This window comes from Bacillus rossius, chromosome 3 (genome assembly GCF_032445375.1).
Source record: "Bacillus rossius redtenbacheri isolate Brsri chromosome 3, Brsri_v3, whole genome shotgun sequence".
NCBI classification, from domain to species: Eukaryota; Metazoa; Arthropoda; class Insecta; order Phasmatodea; family Bacillidae; genus Bacillus; species Bacillus rossius.
This window is the reverse complement of record NC_086332.1, coordinates 75423706-75447694: the sequence shown is the minus strand read 5'-3', so window position 1 is coordinate 75447694 and position 23989 is coordinate 75423706. Positions and strand designations below refer to the sequence as shown.

The following is a 23989-nucleotide window of genomic DNA, read 5'->3' as shown; positions in this document are numbered from 1 at the left end:
GGATGATATCAGTTACTAATGAACCAATGGAAACAGGTTAGATTCAATGGAAAACATGTTTTTTTTCCTAGCAGTGCAAATTATAAAAGCACTCTGTAAATAGTTACCCAAAATTAATAAGCCCACTTCATTTTAATACTTTATTCAAACATTATACCTACTAAGTTTAAGGTAAAAATAATTTCCCAAAAGTGTAACTGTATCACAAAAGCTCAAGCTTCGAGAACTTTCAAGTAGGCTCGCTCGAGCTTGGCTCAAAGTAAAATTCTTAGGCTCGCAGACCTCTAATGTAGGTCTATCTATTTAGTAGGCTAACAATGATAATGGTTTCTTTTTTTATTTCCATATTTTTCTCAAAAGTTCTCACATTTTATTACTCCATCACAGTAAATTTATGTGCAATAAACTGAAAAAAAAAAAACTCGAACTCGACTCGATACTCGCGAGTATTTTAGCAAACTCGCTCGAGCTCGACTCGAAGTGAAAATCTTCTGCTCGCAGAAGCCTAGTATATAGGAAATATAAAAGAACATAACAATTAAAACTTTTCGGAATACTTCTACGCAATTATTTACCACTTGCTACATTCCACCATGTTTTGAAACTAGAGCTGAGTGGCGTTTGTTTTCCAAAAGGACAAGTACCGTATTTACTCGAATAATCGTCGCCATTGCATAACAGTCGCACCTATTGTTTGAGGTAATGAATTTGGTATTTTAAGATTCTCCCCATAATCGTCGCACCCTAATTTATTGACGGCGACTGAGGCGCGAGGCGCGAATGGAACAGCCATAAACACAATGGAACAGCCTGCTTTCATGTGGCGTGTGGCGCGATCGGAACAGCCGTAAACACAATGGAACAGCCTGATTTCATTCGCGTGTGGCGCTTATCATTGGTCCAACCTTGAGCGGCATGTCCTAATTGGCCGTGTGGGAGGAAGGAATGTGTGTGGAAGATAAGATGCTGTGATGCCATTGTTTTATCTCATTTGCATTGGAGTGGAAAGTACCGGTAATTGCAGAGTTTGAGAAAGTTCATTTTGTGAAAATATGGGTAAATACAATTCGTATACTGCCACTTTCAAGTTGCGCGTAATCGCATTTGCAGAAGAGCACGGAAATCGGGCCATGGAAAGAGACTTTTCAGTAAGTAAAAAACTTGTTCGTGACTGGCGAAAACAAAACGACAATTTGAATAACAAGTGACGACAGCGGCGACTAAGATGACGTTGACGTCCCGGCAAATGAATCTAATGCATCAGAATCTAGTTCAGACAATGAATAGATAAACTTGGTGAGTGTTCAGACTGAATGTGTTTTATAAATATATTTTGTTTATTGATTTTTTCGCAATTTTGTGTTTATTCTATATTTTTATTTTGCCAAACTTCTTGTAACCAAAAGTTGTTTTGTTTATTTTGCACCTATTGTAAATAACTATTGCATATAGGTACCATGTACCTAGATATTAACTTCTTTAATTTAGCATTTTGAAACGATTTACTAAAAAATATTTCTTAAAAAAAATTTTTTTTTAATTTTTTCTCACATAATGGTCGCACCTCACTTTTTTGCATTAAATTTGGTAAAATTGCTGCGACGATTATGCAAGTAAATACGGTAAATTAATTTTTGATTTGTCGGAAAGAGCCAATGAGAATGACAATGTCAAGAACAAAGATGCTTCTTTGTTTGGCATCCACGTCCATGCTTGTTGTCTCTCTCATACAGACCTCGTCTTTACAAACTCAAAATTACCAGTTCAGCGAATTTCTAAATTTATTAAAAAAGTTTTGAAATCCGTAAAAAAAAATCTAGGCTCCATAAAACCGTAAAACAACGCCTCTATCCATAAATGTTATGGTTAATACGTAAAAGTTGGCAGATATGCCCGTGTGTGTCAGTCTATATATATCAATAAAAAAAGTAGCTAAATGCGGCAGGAAATTAAAGTTTCATGACTTCCTGGAGCATTACTGCTTATTTTGGGAAATTTTCACGACTTTCTTGAGTAGCCCTCCAGTTTAATTTCATGACTTCCTTTACCTGCGGACACCCTGTAGCCAGAACTCAACAGACAGCCCACTGCAATGAGCAGAGATGCACGACAGACAGCGACAGGAAGCAAGGCGTGAGGACTGACCGACAGTCTGCAGCAGGGTGAGACACATCTGGAACAGCCCCCAGTCCTCCTGCTGCCTCTTGCTCTGCTGCAGTCGGCGCAACGTCACACGGTACTGGTCCAGGTAGCTGCCCAGGAACACCTGCACGCACGCTGTCCGTACAGCACTCGCAACCACCCTGCATCACGTGCAACGTGTCTGGGTTCTTAGCAACATCTACTATATTGTATCAGATCAAAACAAGGAGCACATTATGTAAATCCATTTGTTGCACGGTATTTCCGTAACGCTTGAAATGCATTACAGGTTTATCAAACATTTTGACGAAGACAGTGAATATAAAACTAAACCTGACAATGTTTATGCAGGATATGTAAAAAAAAAAAATCACTTTCTGCAGTAATTAGGTATAAAAAAAAGTTACATCAACTATGGAAAAATGTGTCTCACAAGATTATTTATTAGAGTACATCTTTAAAATGCTCAAAATGGGACAGTTAAAATAATTTAACAGATAACCTAGCTGATGTTTGTAGCAAGTTTTTAGTTCATTGAGGCTATTCACTAATACTAAACTGTTATTAGTTGTTTATAAATACAAGATTTTATTTAACAATTTATTTTTGGCATAATTTAAGTTTAATACACAAGAGCATGGCAAATTTTGGTGTAACAAGATAAAACATATCTCACTAGTACATACCAATATAGTGTAATTTTAACTGCAATATGAGCTATATTGTATATTTATTAAATTTAATATTTTTAATATGCATTTCTGGGAGTAATATTTACTCAAAATTATTGGTAAGCAGGTTTGTGATACATACCACTATCCACTATTAGCAGTGTAAACATAAGTCAGTACAAGACATAACAAAACAATTACAGTAAAAATCTGTTATAACTACTGATGGGCCAATCAAATCCTCAAATAACATCAAATCTTTAATATTCGAAGGTTTCGATATTCAAACAAAAAGATTTGAAGAAAATTATTAGAGGAAATAAAAGAAAATTAAATATTTCAAAACTGATAACCTCTGAAGTTTACTAGGTCAATATTTTTTCTTAATACTGTTACGAACGCCAGCAGGGCCGGAGCTGGCTGGCGGCCCCGCGCGGCCACTGACGTCACGTGGCTGCCGCTGACGTGAGACATGCAACGTACACCTGGCGGATTACAAGGGTCGTTGCTTCCCCCCGTCCTCTCCTCCGCTCCACGTGCGGCGCCCTGCCTCGGCGCCGTCACCTGGCACCAATTGGGAATCCCGCTTGCCATCACACGAGCTGCCGATGCATTTCTCGATGCTTCGGGCGTCGGGTCGGCCCGGGATGACGCGGCCTGTCACGTCAACATTTCTCGACGTTTTCAAGTGTCGGGTCGGCACAGGATGACACGACTAGCCCCAGCCATGCTCGTAACTTCTGGAAGGGCACGAGGCCCTATATAAGACCGAGATGCCGGCCTCCGCAACAGTTTTCCGGGGTGAGGGTCTGGGTGACAGTTTTTGGAGCGAGAGAGTTTCTCGGCGATAGTTGGGTGGCGAGAGTGCCGCGAGTGCGGCGAGAGTTCTGAGCAAAGCTTCGAGCAGATCCTGAGCGAAGCTTCGAGCAGATCGTGAGCGAAGCTTCGAGCAGATCCTGAGCGAAGCTTCGAGGAGATCCTCGGCGAAGGGAAGTGCGACGGCGGCGATAGAGTTCCACGACGGAGGTCCACGAGGGGTGTTGCAGCGAGAGTTGCGCGAGAGGTGCGGCCCAGTGAGGTGTGTGGTGTGTAAAAACCAAGTGACTGGGGGATAAATATTTTTAAGTGTAATTGATTACTAGGCATTTTTAGAAGATTATTTGTTAGTGATGTAAATATTGGCAGTCAATAAAACTGTGCAATAAAATCTTTAATTGGACTGTCCATTTACGAACCCAGTAGTTTTCCCACAACGATTATTTTTTTAATAATCGTAACAATACTTATCCTGTTACCATACCTACTCCAAGATGTAGTGCTTTTAACATGTAACATATACATAAAATTACATGTATTGATTCTGAAAACTTAGTTTGCGAGAAAAACATTTAAAGGATTGAATGTTTCAATACCATGGTTAATATTTTTTTCATTGATTGTATATTTTTTTATCTTTGACCCTTGAGAACTAGATTCACATTTGAGGGATATATTCAAGGCACTCTTTGGAATTTTTGGGATTCAAATTCAAGATTTGGATTTTAAAATTGGAATTTGACCCATCACAAGGGGAAGAAAGAAAAAATGTTAAATACATAATACATATTTTATAAGTTCGAATATTTTCAGTATCTCTGTTCTATTTTACTAAATTGTTTAATATTAACATTGCAGAAAAATTTATAAAGAATTTTAAAAATATTATAACTGATATTTATTATAATCATTTTTTTTTAACTTTTACTTTTTTTTTTTAACTTTTACTCAACTTCCAATGCTATTGGCAGCATGTAATAAAACTTAAAAGTGCCGGTTAAAGATATATGCATCTATTGAAATTATATGTCTACTGTATTTTATCTAAAATCTAATAATTTTATAATTTTAAAGCATATTTTACAATGTTAAAACAGAATATATTAAATGGTGAAAATATTACCAAAGTAATTAATGTATTTTTCCCGTGAAAAAAAAAAAAATTGGGACTGTAAAATATTGGTGTTAAAAACAGGAACTTGTTTATGAATATAGATATCTGCAGGAATCTCAAAACAGGGTTATTTGATTTTAATAAATCATAATCAAAAAATTATAGTTGATAAGTACTAAACTAAAGAGTTAATGATATTCATAAGTTTTTAAATGTTCAAGAGTTTCCATGCAAAAAGTTTAATGGTTTGTGAAAAAAAATTATAATTATATCCATAACCTCATTTTGTAATCATAAATGTTAAACTGTATTTATAGTTAATTATTCTAAAATATTGGAATAAATAAAAAAATAAATATACCTTCTCAAATAATATCAAAAAGATTCTTGTACTAAATTTATAAAAATTATTTGTATTAAAAAAAAGCAGGTAAAATAATAGAAAGCTCACACATTTTTCTTCATATTACATGATGAGAATAGCATTCCATTGATTGATTGTAAGCAAATGTTGGACACTTGCAGAGGAAATAGAAAATTAGTAGAGCTGGGCGGGATCCCGATTTTTCGGGAAATTTCGGGAATGAATTTTTCCCATAATTATTCGGGAAAGTAATATTTCCCGAAAATGTATATTGATAATTTTTCCGATAAAATCACTGCATAACCTATCTTTAGGTATCTTCGTAACGGAACATATCAGTTTTCTGTGATTACAGTAGAACCTCATTTTTATGTACCCAAGATATACGAATTTGCATAATTAACATATTTTTTTACTGGCACCGTCATTTTCCCTATAGTTTTAATGCATTATTATCCAGTTTTATGCGAAGCATTTCCCGCATTAACATTGCATTAGCGCTCCATTTTATAGCAAACCGTGAGACAAGTTTAGATGGAACAATAAAAGTAAAGCGAATAGTGTGAACTTTATTTAGTTTACGTTACTACGTGTGTTTGTGGCCACGGCAATTTCTCAGCTTCGTTTGCCATTGTAAATATTTTTTTTTGTGCCACTTGCCAAGGTGTACCATACGGCCATGAGTAAAACGTTTGGTGATGTGAACGTATCAAATTCTTGTAAATATGGCGTCTTCGTGCATGTTCGGATGTTCGTTTTAACAAATAAGAAATATTGCAGAAAGACGTTGGCGACACCGATGTATATTACATCTAAATGTATTTAAACGTTTATAAATTTGGTGTTTAGGACAAACGAAGGCAAAAGCAAAGATAGGTGTTGAGCGAAACTGTGGCGAAATGATACTTCTAAATACAGTAAAACCTCCATTAACGAATATTCTATTTAACGAAAAACCCCATACAACGAAATAAAATTTTGGTCCCGCCGAACCGCCATAAGATCAATGCTGTTTTAACCTCTAAATACCGAATTTTATTTGTTCCGAAATAGCGAAATTCCCTTTACAACGAACTGCCGCTATTGAAAAACACGCAAAAATAAACATCTCCTACAAGACATCCGTTTTTTGCATTCACTGCTTAAAAATACGTGCGTATAACCTTAAAATAATAAGCAACATCGCGGAAGATGGAGATGCAGTTCCAGGTAGGAGAGAAAAATGTACGGCTGATTGCGGTGTACCGGCCACCAGGGCAAGGGGATGAAGCCATACGGGAGGTGCAGGACAGGTTGGACATGCTAGGGGAAGGCAAGTGGGTGATAGTGGCGGGGGATCTGAACATGCCAGGGGTGGCATGGGAAAAGGGGCCAGAGGGGATGGGGTCAAGGGAACAGAGATGGGCATCTCAACTGGCAAACAGAGGACTGGAGCAGGTGGTGACTGAAAGCACCAGAAAAGGTGCCAGGAGAGGAGAGCAGGATGACGGGAACCTGTTGGATGTGGTACTTGTGAGACCAATGGAGGCGGTCAGGGGAAGTGTGGTAATGGAGGGCATTAGTGACCACAGGATCCCAGTAGTGGAGTTAGACGTGGGCTGGAGGGAGAAAAGGGTAAGGAGGGGAAACGTGGTAAACTGTTGGGGTAAGGCTGATAGAGTGGGGGCAGAGGCATTCCTGAAGGGGGAATACAGTAGATGGGTAGATATAGAGGACCTCGAAGGTAGATGGGCTGCCTTAAGAAATATTCTGCTGCAGATGGCTACACGTTTTGTACCTCAGAGGAGGGTAGGCCAAGGAGGTGACCCTCCCTACTATGGAAGGGAGTTGAAAGTGTTGAAAAGGAAATGTAGGAGGCTGCATGCGAGGGCAAGGAAGCTTGGGGGAGAGGAGATAGAGGCGGAAATGAAGGCGCTTGGGAAGGAACTAGAGAGGAAATCGCGGGAAGCAAGGGATGCTTACATGGAACAGCTGATGGGGGAAGGGGGGACAGTAAATGGGACGGAGCTCTACAGATACATAAGAAGAGTGAAGGGTGAGGAGGGAATAGGGGTTCTCAGAGGAGGAGGGGGGCAGGAATATACAGAGGACAGGGAAAAGGCAGACTTACTGCAGGAGCAATATCTGGCAGTATTTACAAAGGGGGAGGCATGGGAGGGTAAAGAGGACGACAGTTTAATGGGCAGGAAGGCCTTTGAGCTGCGACTGACAGATGTAATTAAGGTGATCAGGAGGTTGAAAGGGAGAAAGGCAGCTGGGCCAGATGGTATAGGGAATAGTCATTTGAAGTTGGGTGATAGGGAGATTGGGAAGTACCTGTTGGAGGTTTTCAAGCAGTCTCTGGAGGAGGGGAAACTACCAATGGAATGGAAGGAGGCAGTGGTAGTTCCCATCTACAAGGGGGGAAATGATAAGGCGGAGCCAGGAAGTTACAGGCCGGTCAGTTTGACGTCCTGTGTAGGAAAAGTGATGGAGAGGTTGGTAGGAAGGTACGTAAAGGGGGAAATGGAAGATCTGGGGTGGGTGGATAACAGGCAGCATGGATTCAGGATGGGGTTTTCATGCGAGACCCAGATGGCTGGGCTGTTGGAAGACCTGGTGGAAGCGGTGGACGGGGGGAAGCAGATAGATGCAATCTTTATAGATTTTGAAAAGGCGTTTGATAAGGTCCCCCATAGGAGGTTAATGGAAAAGGTTGAGTTGCTGGTGAGGGATGGAAGGGTGGTAAACTGGGTGGGTGATTTCCTGAGGAATAGAAGACAAAGAGTGAGAGTGGGTGAGGAAAGCTCCGAGGAGGGGGAAGTGACGTCGGGGGTGCCACAGGGGAGTGTGCTGGGGCCTCTGTTGTTCACAATTATGATAAACGATCTGGGGGAGGGCATGAAAGCCAGATGGAGGCTATTTGCAGATGACTGTGTAGTGTATGAGGTTGTGGGGGAAGGGGGATGTTTAGCAGAGGACTTGATAAGGTTGGAGCAATGGACGGAGAAAAATGGAATGTCCTTGAATGTTGGTAAGACAAAAGTTGTCAGATTTACAAAGAGGAGGAAAGTCACACGAAATGTATATTACTGGAAGGGGCAGGAGATAAGAGAGGCAGCAGGATATAAGTACCTGGGGGTGACACTGAAAAATGACCTAGGATGGGCGGAGCACATAGAGGGGGTGGTCAGGAGGGGAAGGCAGGCGCTGGGGTTGCTTGGTAGGACCCTGCAGGGAGCTGGGAGGAGGACAAAGGAGAAGGCATACTCCACATTGGTCAGGCCAATGTTGGAGTATGCGGCGGCGGTCTGGGACCCCTACCTGGTGACTGAGGTGAAGGAGCTGGAAGGGGTGCAGCGCAGAGCGGCTAGGTGGGTGATGGGAATGTGGAGAAGGAGGGAGGGGCAGGATGGGAAACTGCATAGCCCAACGGAAATGATTAAGGAGTTGGGGTGGGAAACGTTACAGAGGAGAAGAAGAGTGGAAAGGTTGGTCAGGATGTTCAAGGTGCTGAAGGGGGAAGGGGGATGGGGGCAATTGGGAAGCAAAGTACATAGAGGGGAGTACAGAGGACGAAGAGACCACAGATGTAAGCTCCAGAGGGTGTGGAGGCGGACAGAGAGAGGGCGGAACACCTTCCTGGTGAGGACGGGGAGGGAGTGGAATGGGCTGGGGGAGGAAATGGTGGAGGTCAGGGATGGGAGGGAGCTGAGGAGAAAGCTGATGGAAGGGGGGGGGGGGAGAGGGGAGTGAGTGGGAGTTCTTGCCACCGGGTGAAAGCCCAATTGCAGGTTAATAAGTAATAATAATAATAATAAATAAACAAAGCATCATGGATAACACACATCGTGTATACATGCCACACTTTGTTCAAAATGGCGGGTACATTTAGTGCTAGTGGCGGAAACCTCTCGTACCATCGCTCTGGCAAGACGAACAACTAGTGTATTTTGCGTTTCTATGGTTAAAGATGCGCACACGCAAATATTTTTAACTATGGTGTAGTACAATTTCCGTTTTTTCAGTTTTCACTGTTGTTTATTTATTTCCACACGTAGTTACGGAAATCAACACGTTACTACTGTAAATGAATTCTAATCCTAAAAAGCGGCGACAGATTAACGTTAAAATAAAATTAGAAATTTTAAATGCAGTTGATGAAAGTGTAAAAAAAAGTGATATAGCTAAACGTTTCGACATCCCGGCGTCTACACTTTCGACCATATTATCCAACCGGGAACAGATCGAAAACAACGCTTCTCTGGTAGGGACAAATCGAAAACGTGTGAAAGTATGTAAAAATGATGATTTGGACAAGATACTTTTTGACTTGTTAATGGAGGCTAGGGCATCAAACATCAACAAAGGCATGCCAGGAAGCACTGGGGATGGGAATTGATAATTTCCAAGCATCAAATGGTTGGCCATTAAACAAGTGTATTCTATGTACTTTTTCATGTTTAATTCCTCATATCGTATTAAACATTCAGAAAGACAGTTCTAGCCATTTATGTGAAGCTTTATGGTGACTAGAAATATATCGTGCGAAACCTCCATTTAACAAACCCCTTTACAACAAACACTACAAATTTTGGTCCCTTGAGATTTGTTAAATAGAGGTTTCACTGTATTTACATACCGTAAATTTTGTCACAGATGCTGTTCCACACACAAAGCCGAGCGCCAGAGATTCAGGTTCCTTTCTCTACAGAACACGATATTCGATGTATTTTAATCCGGTTTTAAATGCATTGTGATAATATCTGTGTTGGCGAGTATTTTAGTGTGAAGTTGTTTACATAAGGTGTGTGTTTACGTACGTGAATTTCATAATGGAAAGTTGTCACACCAAATTAAAAACTCCAATCTGGTCTTTGTACCAAAAATTGCCAGATAATGTGTATGCACAGTGTAAACAATGCAAAAAGGTTTTAAAAACCAATTTTGGTAGCACATCTGGGTTGCTTCGACATCTCATGCAACATCCAAATTTGAAAAAAGAACTTGAACAGATAGAAGCAACACAGAAAGGCGGAAATATTGGGGAAAAAACAATAGAACCAACAAAGAAGCAACTTCGCTTAGACGAAGCTTACAAATGGCCTTCAACACATGAAAGGGCCATTTCGCTGACGAACTGTATTGAGGAATGGATAGCTGAAGCTATGTTGCCATACAGTACAGTGGAAAGTTATAAATTTCATAAAGTCCTTAAAATAGCTCAACCACTTTATTCAGTGCCATCTCGTAACACTTTTTCAAGAAGAGTAATACCTGAACTGTACAACAAAACAATGGCAAAAATGTCCAAACATATTGCCAATGCAGTAAGTTTATCCAAAATTGCTTCTTTATCATTCACTTGTGATTTGTGGACATCTGCTAGCAACGAAGCATTCATGTCGCTGACATGTCATTTTATTGAAGATTTCGACATGAAGAAGTACTGTTTAGGGTGTTACAGCTTTCCTGGTGGACACACTGGTGACGCAATTAGTGAGAAACTAGTAGAGTGCTTCAATGAATGGGACTTAGAAAATGCAGGGGACAAAGTGGACATGTACATTGTGAGTGATAATGGACGAAACCTTAAGTTGGGACTTTCACAATGCAAACTTAAGTTTACGCAGCTGCAGTGCTTTGCACATACACTGCAGCTTGTATTGCAAGATGCTGTTAAAGTAACATGTGAGATCAAAGAGGTACTGAAAAAGTCACGTTCGATTGTTGGACGATACAAACACAGTGCGCGAGCAACTGAACAGTTGCATCAAATTCAAGAACTAGATCTGCCGGTACTAAACTTGATTCAAGTCTGTCAGACAAGATGTAATTCAGAGTTTTTAATGCTGAAGAGATTGTTTGACAACAAGATACCTCTTTATCGTCACTTACCAACACTGAAAATGGATAATCTGCAGTTGAGTGAATGGAACCTTATTGACTCTTACATTAATATATTGCAACCATTGTATGATGCTACAACCCAACTTTGTGGTCAACGTTCACCATCAGCATCAATTGTCATTCCGGTCATTTTTTCTCTAAAAAAATGTCTGAAGGCCTACATCAACACCAATGCAAAACAGGGATGGGAGTTTGCAAATTAGGTACTTCTGGCTCTGCAAGCAGGATTTCCATGCTATGATCGAAAAGAGCCATACTATACTGCAATGTTAGTAGACCAGAGGTTTAATTCCAATGGAAGAAAAACTTTTGGAACGTAACCACCTGGATAAAAATTTATGTTCATTCGGATTAATCACTACGTCAACACATTTCAAAGATTTCATAGATAAATTTAGAAAACAAACCTCGTAAACATATAAATGATGATTATATTACCAACACGCCAGTCTAAACATTCATACTTCAAAAACAAAATTCTGACATTTGTTACAGAAATGTCATGCTACTCAATGGAAATAGAAAATCATTTTAGTCGAAAATCTGTCGCCCTTGCGAATACGGTCGCGCTGATGTCACAGATGTGCTCAACGTAACTGGCTAAGAAATTATCTTATTTGCATGGTGTCCATGAGTTTCAGCGGAGAGCAGCCCACCTTGACGGCGTAGAGCAGGCCGGAGTAGCCGCAGCCCTCCGTGAACCGGAGGCACCTCCTGCCGGCCTCGGAGACATGCAGCATCGCCCGCGGGATGGACTGCCCCAGGCCCTGCACCGTGTCCACCAGCTCCTCCTTGCGACACTCCAGGGCGGCCAGCTGCCGCGACAGCACCGCCTGCTCCAGGAGAGCGTACTTGGACACGTACGGGATGAACGGGAAGAAGACGGCCTCCGCCAGGGGCAGCATCGCCTCCTGGCTGACTGCTCTGCCTGCGACAACCGCGGGCACATCCCTCTCCCGAAGGCTGCACCGGCCATGTGATGACGTCAACAACACACACATTTCAAGGACAAAGAAAGTGGAGCAAAATGTGTGGGAGAGGAGTAAGGACATCAACCGCATGGCTGCAGCACAGCAGTTGGAAAATCACTGAACTAAATACATATTAATGTAGCGACTATTATACTGTAAACTCATGCAAAAACCAATAATTCTTAAGACAGCATTTTTAACTATTCCTTTAAAATTAAGAATTTTTATGAAGTTGTCTAATGAAAAACTTGCTAGGACGTAGGAGCTGGCAAGGAAGAATGGATGGGCTGAGGTGAGAGGGCAGTGTATCAGCGACTGCATGAGGATGAAGAAGGAAACCTCGAATAAACCTCCAAATCACAACTCCTACACATGTTCGACAGTGATTTTTAAGTGAGCCCAATCAAACTCTGGCAAACGTGTCGCATCTAGGAGACTAACATATGTTTTCTCAGTGCTAAAAAATGATGAAATAACAACATTAAATGATGCTTGGTATTTTATTTATACATCAATGAGCCTTTATGGAACTGTTTTCATTTATCATTTTATATTTCTTAACGCTGTAAAAATGTAAGAAAAACACACAGTCATCTTTATATATATGTGTGTGTATGTGTGTGTGTGTATACACACACACACACACACACACAATTTTAGTATGACAACACCTGACTCAAAAAAAATTTCTACTGTATCATACTTAAAAGGACGTATGACAGAAGAATAATGGTTTACAAATACATACCTATAAAACGACATACATAATAGCATCATTTTCAAATAATAAAATTTCAAAGCATTTTTCCAAAGTAATGGTATCAGTATTATTATAAATGAAACTTCACATTGATTCTTTACATTATTCTGGGAAATTCTTATGAACCATACTTTACTACTTGTAACAGTGTACCCTTGGAATAACTACTTTGTATTGTATAATGATCATACTTTTGTATTTAAAAAAATTTCTTAGCATTATAACACCTATGTAATTTGTAGTAACACTTGAAACACTTTGTATTAACGAGAGTTTTGTATTAACAGGGTTTTTATTAATGAGGTTTCACTCAATTTCACAGTACTTTTTTTTGGTGTATTATATAATTTAACTTTAACATATTAATTGTTATTTAAGTTCTCATCCTAAGATAAAGGAGTGGGTAAATGCTAAAATGAGCATAAAAATCATAATTTACCTGATTCAAATAATACTTATTGCTATTGAGCCAGTATAAATTTTTAGTAAGCACATGTCAAAATTTTGGCAACCCTGACAAGAAACCATAGCAGACTCGCCAGGACTTGGGACCAAAGAGAATCCTTGGACTGTGAAATTAACAAAATAAACAGAGCCGGATATATATGCTATGAATTAATGCAATGTTATATATTTAATAATTAGATGTTACATTTCAAGTTATTTTGGACTGTTCGCATACACAACATATTTAAAGACATTTTATTGTTTTCCTTTTTAGCCAATTTAGTTTTTAAAACATGTGATTTCTGCATTTAAGTATTTATTTTTATGATTTTTATTGTTAAAAAGTATTCAATAACTAATACATACCCCCAATATGTTCCTTTACACATATTTCACCAAAAGAATATAATTTTGACTGTGATACGTGATGCATTTTTTACAATAAAATAATGTGTAATATAAACGTTTAGGACAGAATTATATGGACGAATAAAAACTAATTGGCAAGCATTTTTTTGTTTAAAAAACATTCAAACGTCAGAAATATAAAGCGGAGTTAGTGAGGTATACAAGATGAAACAAAGTAAAATTTGTTTTTTATGTAAATTTTGGTTTATATAATATGGTTTAAAATTCATGCTAAATTAATGACATTCACTGAATTGAAAATATTAAAAGTTTACACTTTCATAACTTAAATTATGTTTTGTTTGAATACTGATTAACTTCACAATTATCGTTGCATTTTGGTTTTATATGGTGTACAGACATTCTTTTCAGTGTTATTGTAGTTCAATCACAATTCACCATAAAATATTTTCCTTATTGATTCCAGTATGTGAATAAACATTGAACACATGTCTCTAACGTTCCGACACGTAAGGGCAAATGCACACAGGGGTACGGAGGCACGCACAATAAGAACACACCTTGTGCCGTGGACTCTACGGCCACTTGCAAGTTGGTCGCGAAGCCCTTGGTCAGCTCTTTGAGCCTGATCAAGTAGAAGAGCTGGTCCGCGTGTTGCTTCAAGGCTGCGTCGATGCAGACGTTCAGGCTCGGCTCCAGGCTCCCCAGCGTGTCTGCGTACAGCTCGAGGAGCGTGCCAATGGGAGACACACCAGAGAACACCTGTGCGCCCCACTTCACCTGTGGACAGTTCACCACACTCACAAGGGGAAGCTACAACGTTCGGATCACTGATTTCATTCAAATGCTGTACTCTTTTAGTAGTCCAATAGGACAACATAATGTGCAGCAAGCTTGGGTGTTTCTGAGAAAATCGCAAGAGAAGTTATACACATTGAATAAGTACCGGTGCGTTTAGACCATCAATGCGAAATGGCGGTGGTTGAGTTGTTGGCGTTCAAGCTCCGTAATTGCTGGATCTCTGGATCGAGTCCTACTCATAGGTATTTTTTAATTCATATTTTTTTTCAACACTGGTTATATTCTTTCATATATATTACAACAAAGGTAATATATTGAAAAAATATGTGTATTTGCATGAAATTTTATTGAATTTACAATTTTTTTTTGTCTTGTTCACTAGTGCTTATTATAACAAATATATTTATACTTAACAACAAGTAAACGACTAACATAAACACATAAAGTTTTGCTGGAAATGTATACCTGTAGTAATTTGCAACATTCCTTATACCTATGATTGAGTAAGGTACTTGGAACTGCTTTGTACCTGGTTGCTTCGACCTGCAGAAACAGATTTGATGTGAAAGGACAAGGGAAGGGATGGGCCTGGAAATCCCAAGTCAAACATCGATAAATAAAGTTCTAACATAAATAATGTGTTTCAATAATACAATGAGTTACAACTTGTCAGAATATAAGGGTAAAGTATAATTAATCGTCGGATGTGCGTTTGACATTACAATTTTCAGGATAATATTTGTCATACAGACAAGGAAAACATAAATTAAAACAGCATCTGCTACATTCAATGAATGCAATCTTCCCACATACACAAGGAATCATCAGAGTTTCTTTCGAAAAACAAATCTCAATATTCTGAAAAATCTCTCTTTTCTCTGAGCATTTGGATGCAAACCATATGTAATGCAACATTTCCGTGAATATCGGTGCTGATAATAGGTGATGTAAGATGGAATGTATTTCAATATAATCTTTACGAAAAGTAATTTCTAGTTCGTTTTCAATCAAATATACACAATTTTGAATTCGCTTGATAAAGTTTTCAACTAGTGTATAGAATAAACGTTGCACAGTTGGCAAATCAGAGTACATTTCAGGGGTATGACTTAAACCATGCCAGTCCCAAGACCATCGTAGTCAGTAAATATTTCATCATACAAACCAGGATTCGCGTTTGACTCTCCCAAGAATTTATTATTAACAACAAATTTTCATTTTCCACCTAAGGCATGACTCTGTTAAAAACAAATTTTAGAGCTGTGTAGTAAGTTTCCCACATTTTGAACATGTTACCGACATTTGGAAGGCCTTTCATTAAATTCGCAACAGTTTTTTTTAACCCTTGGACCAAACTTTCCCATGGCTTCTTGCAAACACAAAAACACTTTCGGTAATAATTCACCAGACAGTGTCATCACCTATTGTGCCGTGTATGAGTGTGTTAACTTTAACAAACATGGTTTCTGAATTTTTTTCGGTTAGAGTTCTGTCATAGGTTGACTGGTATTGGCAACCTGTCTGGTCGGTATTAATCACAAATGTTTTGTAAAAATTTGCGATGACTGCCTTCATCTGCAGTTGAAACTTTCTTACGGATTTGAGTGTTTCTTCCAAAGTCACAGATTCCTTGTTACTCACATATCTTTCTCTGCCGAATTCTGTGCCGTTGTTTGAATTTTTTCACAATGAAAATAATGCTTTAAAGATAAATTCCTTTGATTGAAAATGGCCTGCAGCAGCCCATGCCCACTGCTGAAGGTTCCTTGTCGTCACCTAAAAAGTAAAATCCAAGTGTCATGTCATTATCATAATTTATTCTTCAAATAGGGTTATTTAAGATTTAATTTAAAGAAAAAAGTTAGATGAAAAACAATATAAATGTAGACTCACTTGCTGATAATTTATGCAAGCCTCCTCGAGGTAGCCATAGGACCACGAATAAATTATGGAATATTTATAGATCGTTGTCCCCCCACCACCCGATTTTATGTTCCATTTCTTCAAATTGTCCTTCCTTTTTAAACTTTGAGATTCTTTTATTTGGAGAGTTTGTAGCTTCCACATGGGATGTTCTTTTGCCAGTCTCACTACTTTTATTTTTGTCTCCAACAGAACGTATCCAGTTTTGGTTTTCTGTTCGGCTGGATTATACTCCTCATCATTGGATAAATCTCCTTCAACTTCATGGAATAGATCATCTTCATCTACTTCGTCGAAATGAATGTCAGTAATAAGTATTTTTTCGCCTAACATTACGTCGGTAGACTGATATATAGAAGAATATCACAGTACATGAACCCATCTTTTAACTGTCTTTTGCAACTGCATTATGCATTGAATGTTCATGAAAATTCATAATTCACAGTAGTCAAATAATTGTGTCACCTCCATTTTTACAGTAAAAATTTAAATTTTGTGATATTCAAAGCATCTGCATGTACACTATTCGTTCTTGCTAAATGAGCAAGGTCTCATCGCTACGCGAGTTAACTGCCGAATGGGGCCTGTTCAAGTGCATCAGCCCTATACGAATAGAATCCAGGTGCAAGCCTATCCCTCCTCTTGTCCTTTCACATCTGTTTCTGCAAGTCGTTGTGTCCAGGTACAAAGCAGTTCCGGGCACCTTACCCGATCGCAGGTATGAGAAATGTCACAAATTACGACAGGCATATATTTTCAGCAAAACTTGTGTTTATGTTAGTCGTTTAATTGTTGATAATTATAAAATAATATTTGTTACAATAATAAGCATTAATGAACAGACAAAAATAATTATATATTCAATAAAAGTTCATGCAAATACACATATTTTTCCAGAATATTACCTTTGATTTAATATATATGAAAGAATAACACCAGTGTTGAAAAAAATATGAATTAAAAAATACATATGAGTAAGACTCGATCCAGAAATCCAACGATTATGGAGCTAGAACGCTAACAACTCAACCACTGCCATTTCATTGATGGTCACAACTCAACGGTACTTATTCAATGTTCTTTCGATTTTCTCAAAAACGCCCAAGTAGTACACCTTACTACTTGCACATTATGTTGTCCTAATGGACTACTAAAAGTGTACAAAGTTTGAAAAAAATCCGTAATCCGGACATCATAGCTTTCCCTTGTCAGTAAGCATATGTAATTAGGGACAATATTAGTAGGTACATGGTGAAATGTGATAAAACTGAAATAACACCGAAAAGTATTTCATAACACCGCATGCAAGTTAATACACAATATAGCATTGAGATTCCAGTTATATCATGGTATTAAGTAGCATTTAACTAAATTTTAATTCATAAAAAGGTAATCTTTAAATGTTTGAAAATCAAGGACTATCGTTATTTCTAGACAAATAATTGTACCAAAGTGCATGGATCTGAAAAATTAATTTAATTTGTTTTATTGTGAATCTCTTATTGAATCACTTCTAAACCTCAAATGCTCGCTAATTTATTTTTAATGTTTTGAAATTTGAATATAGGTATCTCTTTAACCAATTTATTAAAAATGATGTTATGGTAAAAATGCAGCATGTCATTTTTACTACTATTCCGGTGGAGTAAGTATTACAAAACAGCATTTATAAAAATTAAAATTAAAACAATAACACCAATATCTCCTGTTTTAAAAACAAAATTGGACTAACAATAAAACCATAAAATCTTGTCTCCATGTATCTACCCCAAAATCAATTCTGGAAAACTGTCACTAGCAGGTGTTGACGTCTGTTTGTGCCTGATGACGGGAACTGATCTCAGGTCCTAAAAAGTAGCAATTGTTGTGTCTTAGGTAGCCTACTGTGTTTGTGTGTGCTGTCATCATTGTTGTGTCCAGAATAACAGTTTAGTCACATCGCTGGGTTTGCAGGTGCGTCTCTGTGTCTGTTTGTCACTGTGTTGTCCAAGGTTGTTAATCTGTAATTTCTGTTATTGTTGTAACTGTCTCATTGTTGTCAACCCACTGTGTTTGTCTGTGCTGAGACATTTTTTTCTATTTCCTTCCACGGAATTCTATGTATATAAATTTTGACATCAGGTGATTTTGGTTTGTTTTCTGTGTGTTAGTGTATTCATCTTTTTTGTCCGTTACGAAGATTAATCTAAGACATACAACAGCAATGGTGTATGTCCAAAAAAAAAACATTTTACATCAATCATCCTCAGTTCAAGAAACATTCGAAGAAATTAATACTAGAACAGTAGGTACAATTCCCGTAAATATTTTTCTGTTTCCTCAAGAGTTTTACAAAAAGTTATCATTATCCTTTATAGTTTTACAAACACAAGGCACTCCAGATTATGAGGGAACTGTGCCTTCTGCAAGAAAGCCGGAAGGGGATATGACACTTCAATGTTTCATGAATCTTATTTAAATAAAACAGTAACAATTTGACTGAGTCATGATGCACTTTAACAATATAATAATATGTAATAACTAATAAGCATATATAAATACTCGAAATAAAAATAAATTGGGAAGTATTTAAGTGTGTGAAAAATGTACCAATACTGTAATAATGTAAAAATGAGTTACCAATAAAAGCTGTAAAATCAAATAATGAAAGAGTTATGCAATCTATTTACAAACACATTTCGCTACAATCTTAATTCTCAATAAATTACATACCGTTTTTACTCGCGTAAAGGCCCCGCCCGCGTATAAGCCCCCCTCCTTGTTTTGTAAACATTTTTGAGAAAAAATTTAAAAACGTGTTTTTCTGGGTTTATCTGAGGGCAGGGCAGCTTGGCATGCATCAAACAACAAGCCATGTATTGTGAGCAGCGGGAGGTGATTTTGTAAGCGGCAGTGATACAGAGACTGGTATTATAGTTTGTCCGTTCTCAGTAGGACCGTTGTGAGGCATGCCAGACTTAAGCAGTTAGTCCTATCTCAAACGACATAAAGATAAAGAAAGCTGGACTGGCGAGCTGCCGCTGTGTTGTCGGAGAAGAAGAGGGGAAGTGAAGGAGGAAGGGAAGTGGGTCAAGGATTCTAACACTCCTTTGTCTGGTTGGCTGGCTAGCTGGCAGGAGGGAGGTTAAGCCACGCCTCTGACTCTCTCTCCTCCTGCCAAAGCGCTGCCTCTGCCTCTCCCCCCTGCGGAGTCGTTGCCTCTCTCTCCCTCCTGCCGCGTCGCTGCCTCCCCCGTCTTCCTCATTCGAACAAAGACGCACAACTTGAAAAAAAAATCTATATTTTCCTCCAAATTCGCGTATAGGCCCCCTCCCCTTTTTTGGAGTCAAAATTTTGGAAAAAAAGGGGGGCCTTTACGCGAGTAAATACGGTACATTGAATTCACTTTATTAAAAGAGAATTTTTTTTTAAATCAAATTTTGATTAAAAATGCTGATTAAGTTCATAATTTTAGTTCCATTTCAGTGCTTTACGGTGTACTGACATGCTTTTTGACGTTATCTTGTTTTATTGCAATTCTCCATACAATCTTGTCCCTAACCCTGTTAACACCCATGCAAATTAAGTCATGAAATAAAAGTGTTTAGTAAAAACTATAATCAAAGCACTGATATATTTTTTAACATCCATGTTTAATGAATGCTGGTTGAGAACATGTAGTTTTGTAACAAAACATACAAAGCATGAATGGTGAAAATCAATTTTGTTCCCTAATTGATAAATCACATTTTACCTTATTTTTACATTACAGATACTGCTATAAACTTGAAATACATAAATTTTTGTCAATTTTTTTTATCTGAGTAACTGGAACTTAGATGTATATAATCCAATATATTATTTTAAAAATCTAGTTTTGACAGTACTTAAAATGACACTGCTTTCTTGAAAACAACATTAGGAAATAGTTTATTGTCTTAAATGTTTAATACTTAACTATCTTCAAAAATAAAACCAATTAGTGATAAACCATTAAAAAAAAATCAGGCTAAAAATAAAAACATAAAAATCTTGTCTACACATGGAACAGTAGAAGGAAAAATTGGAGTACCAATGTCTGTTTTATTCTCCTGACCCAGAGAACACCACAAACATCATGCAATGTATAACTAAATATAATGTATTTAAATATTTTTGTGTATGCCAAGTCACTTACTTCTATACAGTATCTGTATGAGGTGAACATGCTGTGCCGCCAATTAGTATTTTTTGGCTCAATTCTAGATTTGAATTTTTGAAAAATAATGTTGCCAGTCATTTTATGCTGCAAGAATTTAAACTTGTTCAGCCCACTATACACACCCATTTAATCTTTGGCAAGAATTTAAACTTGTTCAGCCCACTATACACACCCATTTAATCTTTGTCAGGCTAGTTCCCCAAGTCGTTCCCAGCGCCTCATCTGAAACTTTGCAGATATAGCACCTTGCCTCATTTTTCCCTGTGCTCCGCGTCTGAATCCTTTTCGCAACTCGGCAGCGTCCTGGCCTGCCCATTGTTACCCTTCCGTGAACTACTTCTTGTGAAGTTGTATGTCTTCCTTCTCTGGCCCTAATACGTCCATGATTAACCTGCCTCGACCTTTCGCACTACTTTCGGCTTTCTGCGCACTAATACACAATGTTTCCCGCGTCCCTCTGCCACCGCCATGACGATACAGAGTGAATCCTTCGAGACAGACGCAGCCACCGTGTTCGTCTGAGTTCTCTTGTTGTACAAGTGTGAGTGCTGGATGTGAATCAAGATGTAGTCATTCCAGGATGGAATAAGTTCCCAAATTTTATTTATTTTTATTATGTAGTTAGTTTGCTGGCATCCTTTTTTTTTTTTTAATCTTCAAGTATGTAAAACCACACTTCTAAACTTGAACACTAACATGTTCCAACATCTTCCCGTCATGTCTTGACGACATGTTTTCTACCCACATAATTGATAAGTGGAACTTCAATTTTCATAATGTCTTTATCGACCCTTTTTGTAACATAACGACTTGCGTCTGTTTTCTGTGCCTTTTATATTTGATGATTATATGCTGCATTATTTTGTTGTGCAGTGGGTTCGTGAATATTACGATTTTCAAGATTTCACGATTTTCAAGTTTTTCAACTCTTTTCTACTGCATTCCAGAGGAAGTCCTCTCAATGCACAGCTTCCGGGACATCTCCTGAGCTCCTGTTTAAGGGAAGCACATTTTTTATATTAAAATATCTGAGGAGCACTGAAAAGTTGATACTTATGAATATTTAAAATCAATAATTTATTATATTACAATTTTCTTATTTTAAGTACATTTTGTACAAAGGGCCCTTTATTTCTATTCATTGCTTGATAATGTTGATAATTCAATGTAGTGTTAAAATGCTTATAATATATCCCAAAATAAAAGACCAGCAAAATACATAGTACAGTGAAACCTCGTTTATTCGTTCCCGCATTGTAGAATTTCCTAGTTTTATTGTTCAATGTCCATGGTTCCGAAAAAATCCCGCAAGAACAATGTTAAAAAAATCCCGTTTCCATTGTTTACGAATATTTTTTAACCCGGTTTAACAGGTTGAACTTTACAGGCTTTTTACCGATTTCACATTCAAATTCCCGAGAAATATTCCAGTTTACGCGTGTCTACACGACACGCAATACCAATATTTACATATGGCGGCCATTACTAAAAGAAAACGAATAAAGTGAGCATGACGCTGTTGCTTACAGGTTCACCAAACTTCGATAAAACAACAGACGAAAGCTAACGCTCGCACAATAGTTCTTGCTTTGTGCGATAATCGACACAACAATATAACCGTGGTCGATATACTGTACATACTAGCCCAACGTAAACACGTTTCTATTTAGCGACAGTGAAATCCTGCGAGAAACATAGACGAAATTGTTCATCCTAGCGTTTCCGTGGCCGGCCGTATATGCGCGAGATTTTCTTTGTTTACAGTAAATTAGCTTTACGCATTTAACTCTAATGCACGTGTGAAATTTGTAAACGTTCATTGATATGTATCGGCCTACAAAAGAGGTTAAAACCATTAAAGAGCGTTTAGAAATTATAAATGCTGTTGAAAAAAATCCAGGCGAAAAACGGGTTGATTTGGCAAAGCGCTATGGTATTCCTCCATCGACTCTTAATTCTATCTTCGCTAGAAGAAATGAGATTCGGAAACAAGCAAGTCAGTTCGGCCAGTCTTCAAAAAAACGGAAAATGGCAAGACAGTCAAAATACAATGAGCTTGAGAAAGTTTTGTTTTCTTGGTTCCAGCAAGTTCGGGCATCAAACATCCCAGTGGATGGCACACTGATCAAAGAAAAGGCTCTTCAAATAGCTTTACGACTTGGAGTTGAAAACTTCACAGCTTCCAATGGGTGGATTTGTAGATTCAAGGAACGACATGGGCTTGCCTACAAACAATTGTCTGGAGAAAGTGCTGTAGTAAATAAAGATACTACTGAGCAGTGGCTGGAACAACTTCCACAGTTATTAGATGGATATTCTCCAAGGGACATCTACAATGCTGATGAGACAGGGCTGTTCTTCAACTGTATCCCCGACAAAACCCTTTCATTAAAAGGTGAATCTTGCCATGGAGGAAAGCAATCGCAAGAAAGAATAACTGTGTTGTTATGTGCAAATAGTGATGGAAGTGACAAAAGGAAACCCATTGTAGTGGGAAAATCAGCAAAGCCAAGGTGTTTTAAAAATGTTAAAACACTGCCAGTTACATACCACGCCAATAAAAAGGCATGGGTAACTGCTGATATTTTTAGATCATTTTTGTGTGAACTAGACTCCAGCATGGGCACTTACTGTCGCAAAATCATTCTGTTTGTGGACAACTGCGCAGCTCACCCGAAGGACATGTCTTTTTTACGAAATGTGCGAGTAGTCTTCTACCCTGTAAACTGCACTAGTGTGTTGCAGCCATTGGATGCAGGAGTAATAAAGTGCTTCAAGCAACAATACAGAAAAATGCTTGTGCGGAAGGCAGTGGGTCTGCTAGATGCCAGAGAGGAGAAGTCAGGTAAACCATTGAAAATCAATGTGTTCCAGGCCATCCACTATTTGTCAGTTTCGTGGAAAAACATAACAGCGACAACAATTTCCCACTGCTTCCAGAAATGTGGCATTGGAAAGGTAATTTCACCAGTTGATGAAATTGTGACGGAGAGTGACAAGGAGTTCGAAAAAGATTGGGAAAAGCTGGGTGAAGATGTTGGCTTCGAAACCTACTACAGTCTGGATGATGATCTTGCTACGTGTGGTGAGGTGAGCATTGAGATGTTGTGTAGCGATGCTCAAGGACAAAAGGAAGAAAGTGAAGAAGAAGCAAATGAAGATGATGGAGAAGAGGTACCCTCATTCTCGGAAGCACTAGCTGCTTTCGACAAAGTGAAGGCATTTTGCTATGCACAGAAGCTCGGAGATTTGGAAGAAGACAGAATTTCAATGATGCAAACCTTGCTGTTCAGTCTTAAAAGAAGTTCTGATACCAAGCAAACAAAAATACAAGACTTCTTCACTAAAAAATAAGTGTCAAGGAGGATGTGAGACTTGTGTTAGTTACAGTTCATTTGTACATTATTTCCCCCTTTTATTTGATTTAAATAAGTGGATTTCTTATTGTACATTGTATTAGTAATAACAAACTTGTGATTACCAACACCAAAAATATTTTGCTGCATAAAAACTCATCTTATAATTTCTCTGCATTATAAATA

General features: G+C 38.2%; 1 protein-coding gene across 2 annotated transcripts in view; it reads right to left on the bottom strand.

The window, feature by feature from the left end:
• LOC134530912 (conserved oligomeric Golgi complex subunit 7) overlaps positions 1-23989 on the bottom strand; it is a 75220-nt gene that overhangs the window by 23430 nt on the left and 27801 nt on the right. For both annotated transcript variants that reach the window (XM_063366222.1, XM_063366223.1), the window contains exons 8-10: positions 14104-14323; positions 11653-11924; positions 2146-2266 (exon numbers count right to left, since the gene is read on the bottom strand). In XM_063366222.1, coding sequence (XP_063222292.1) covers positions 2146-2266; positions 11653-11924; positions 14104-14323 — 613 coding nt within the window. The remainder of the gene's footprint in view (positions 1-2145; positions 2267-11652; positions 11925-14103; positions 14324-23989) is intronic.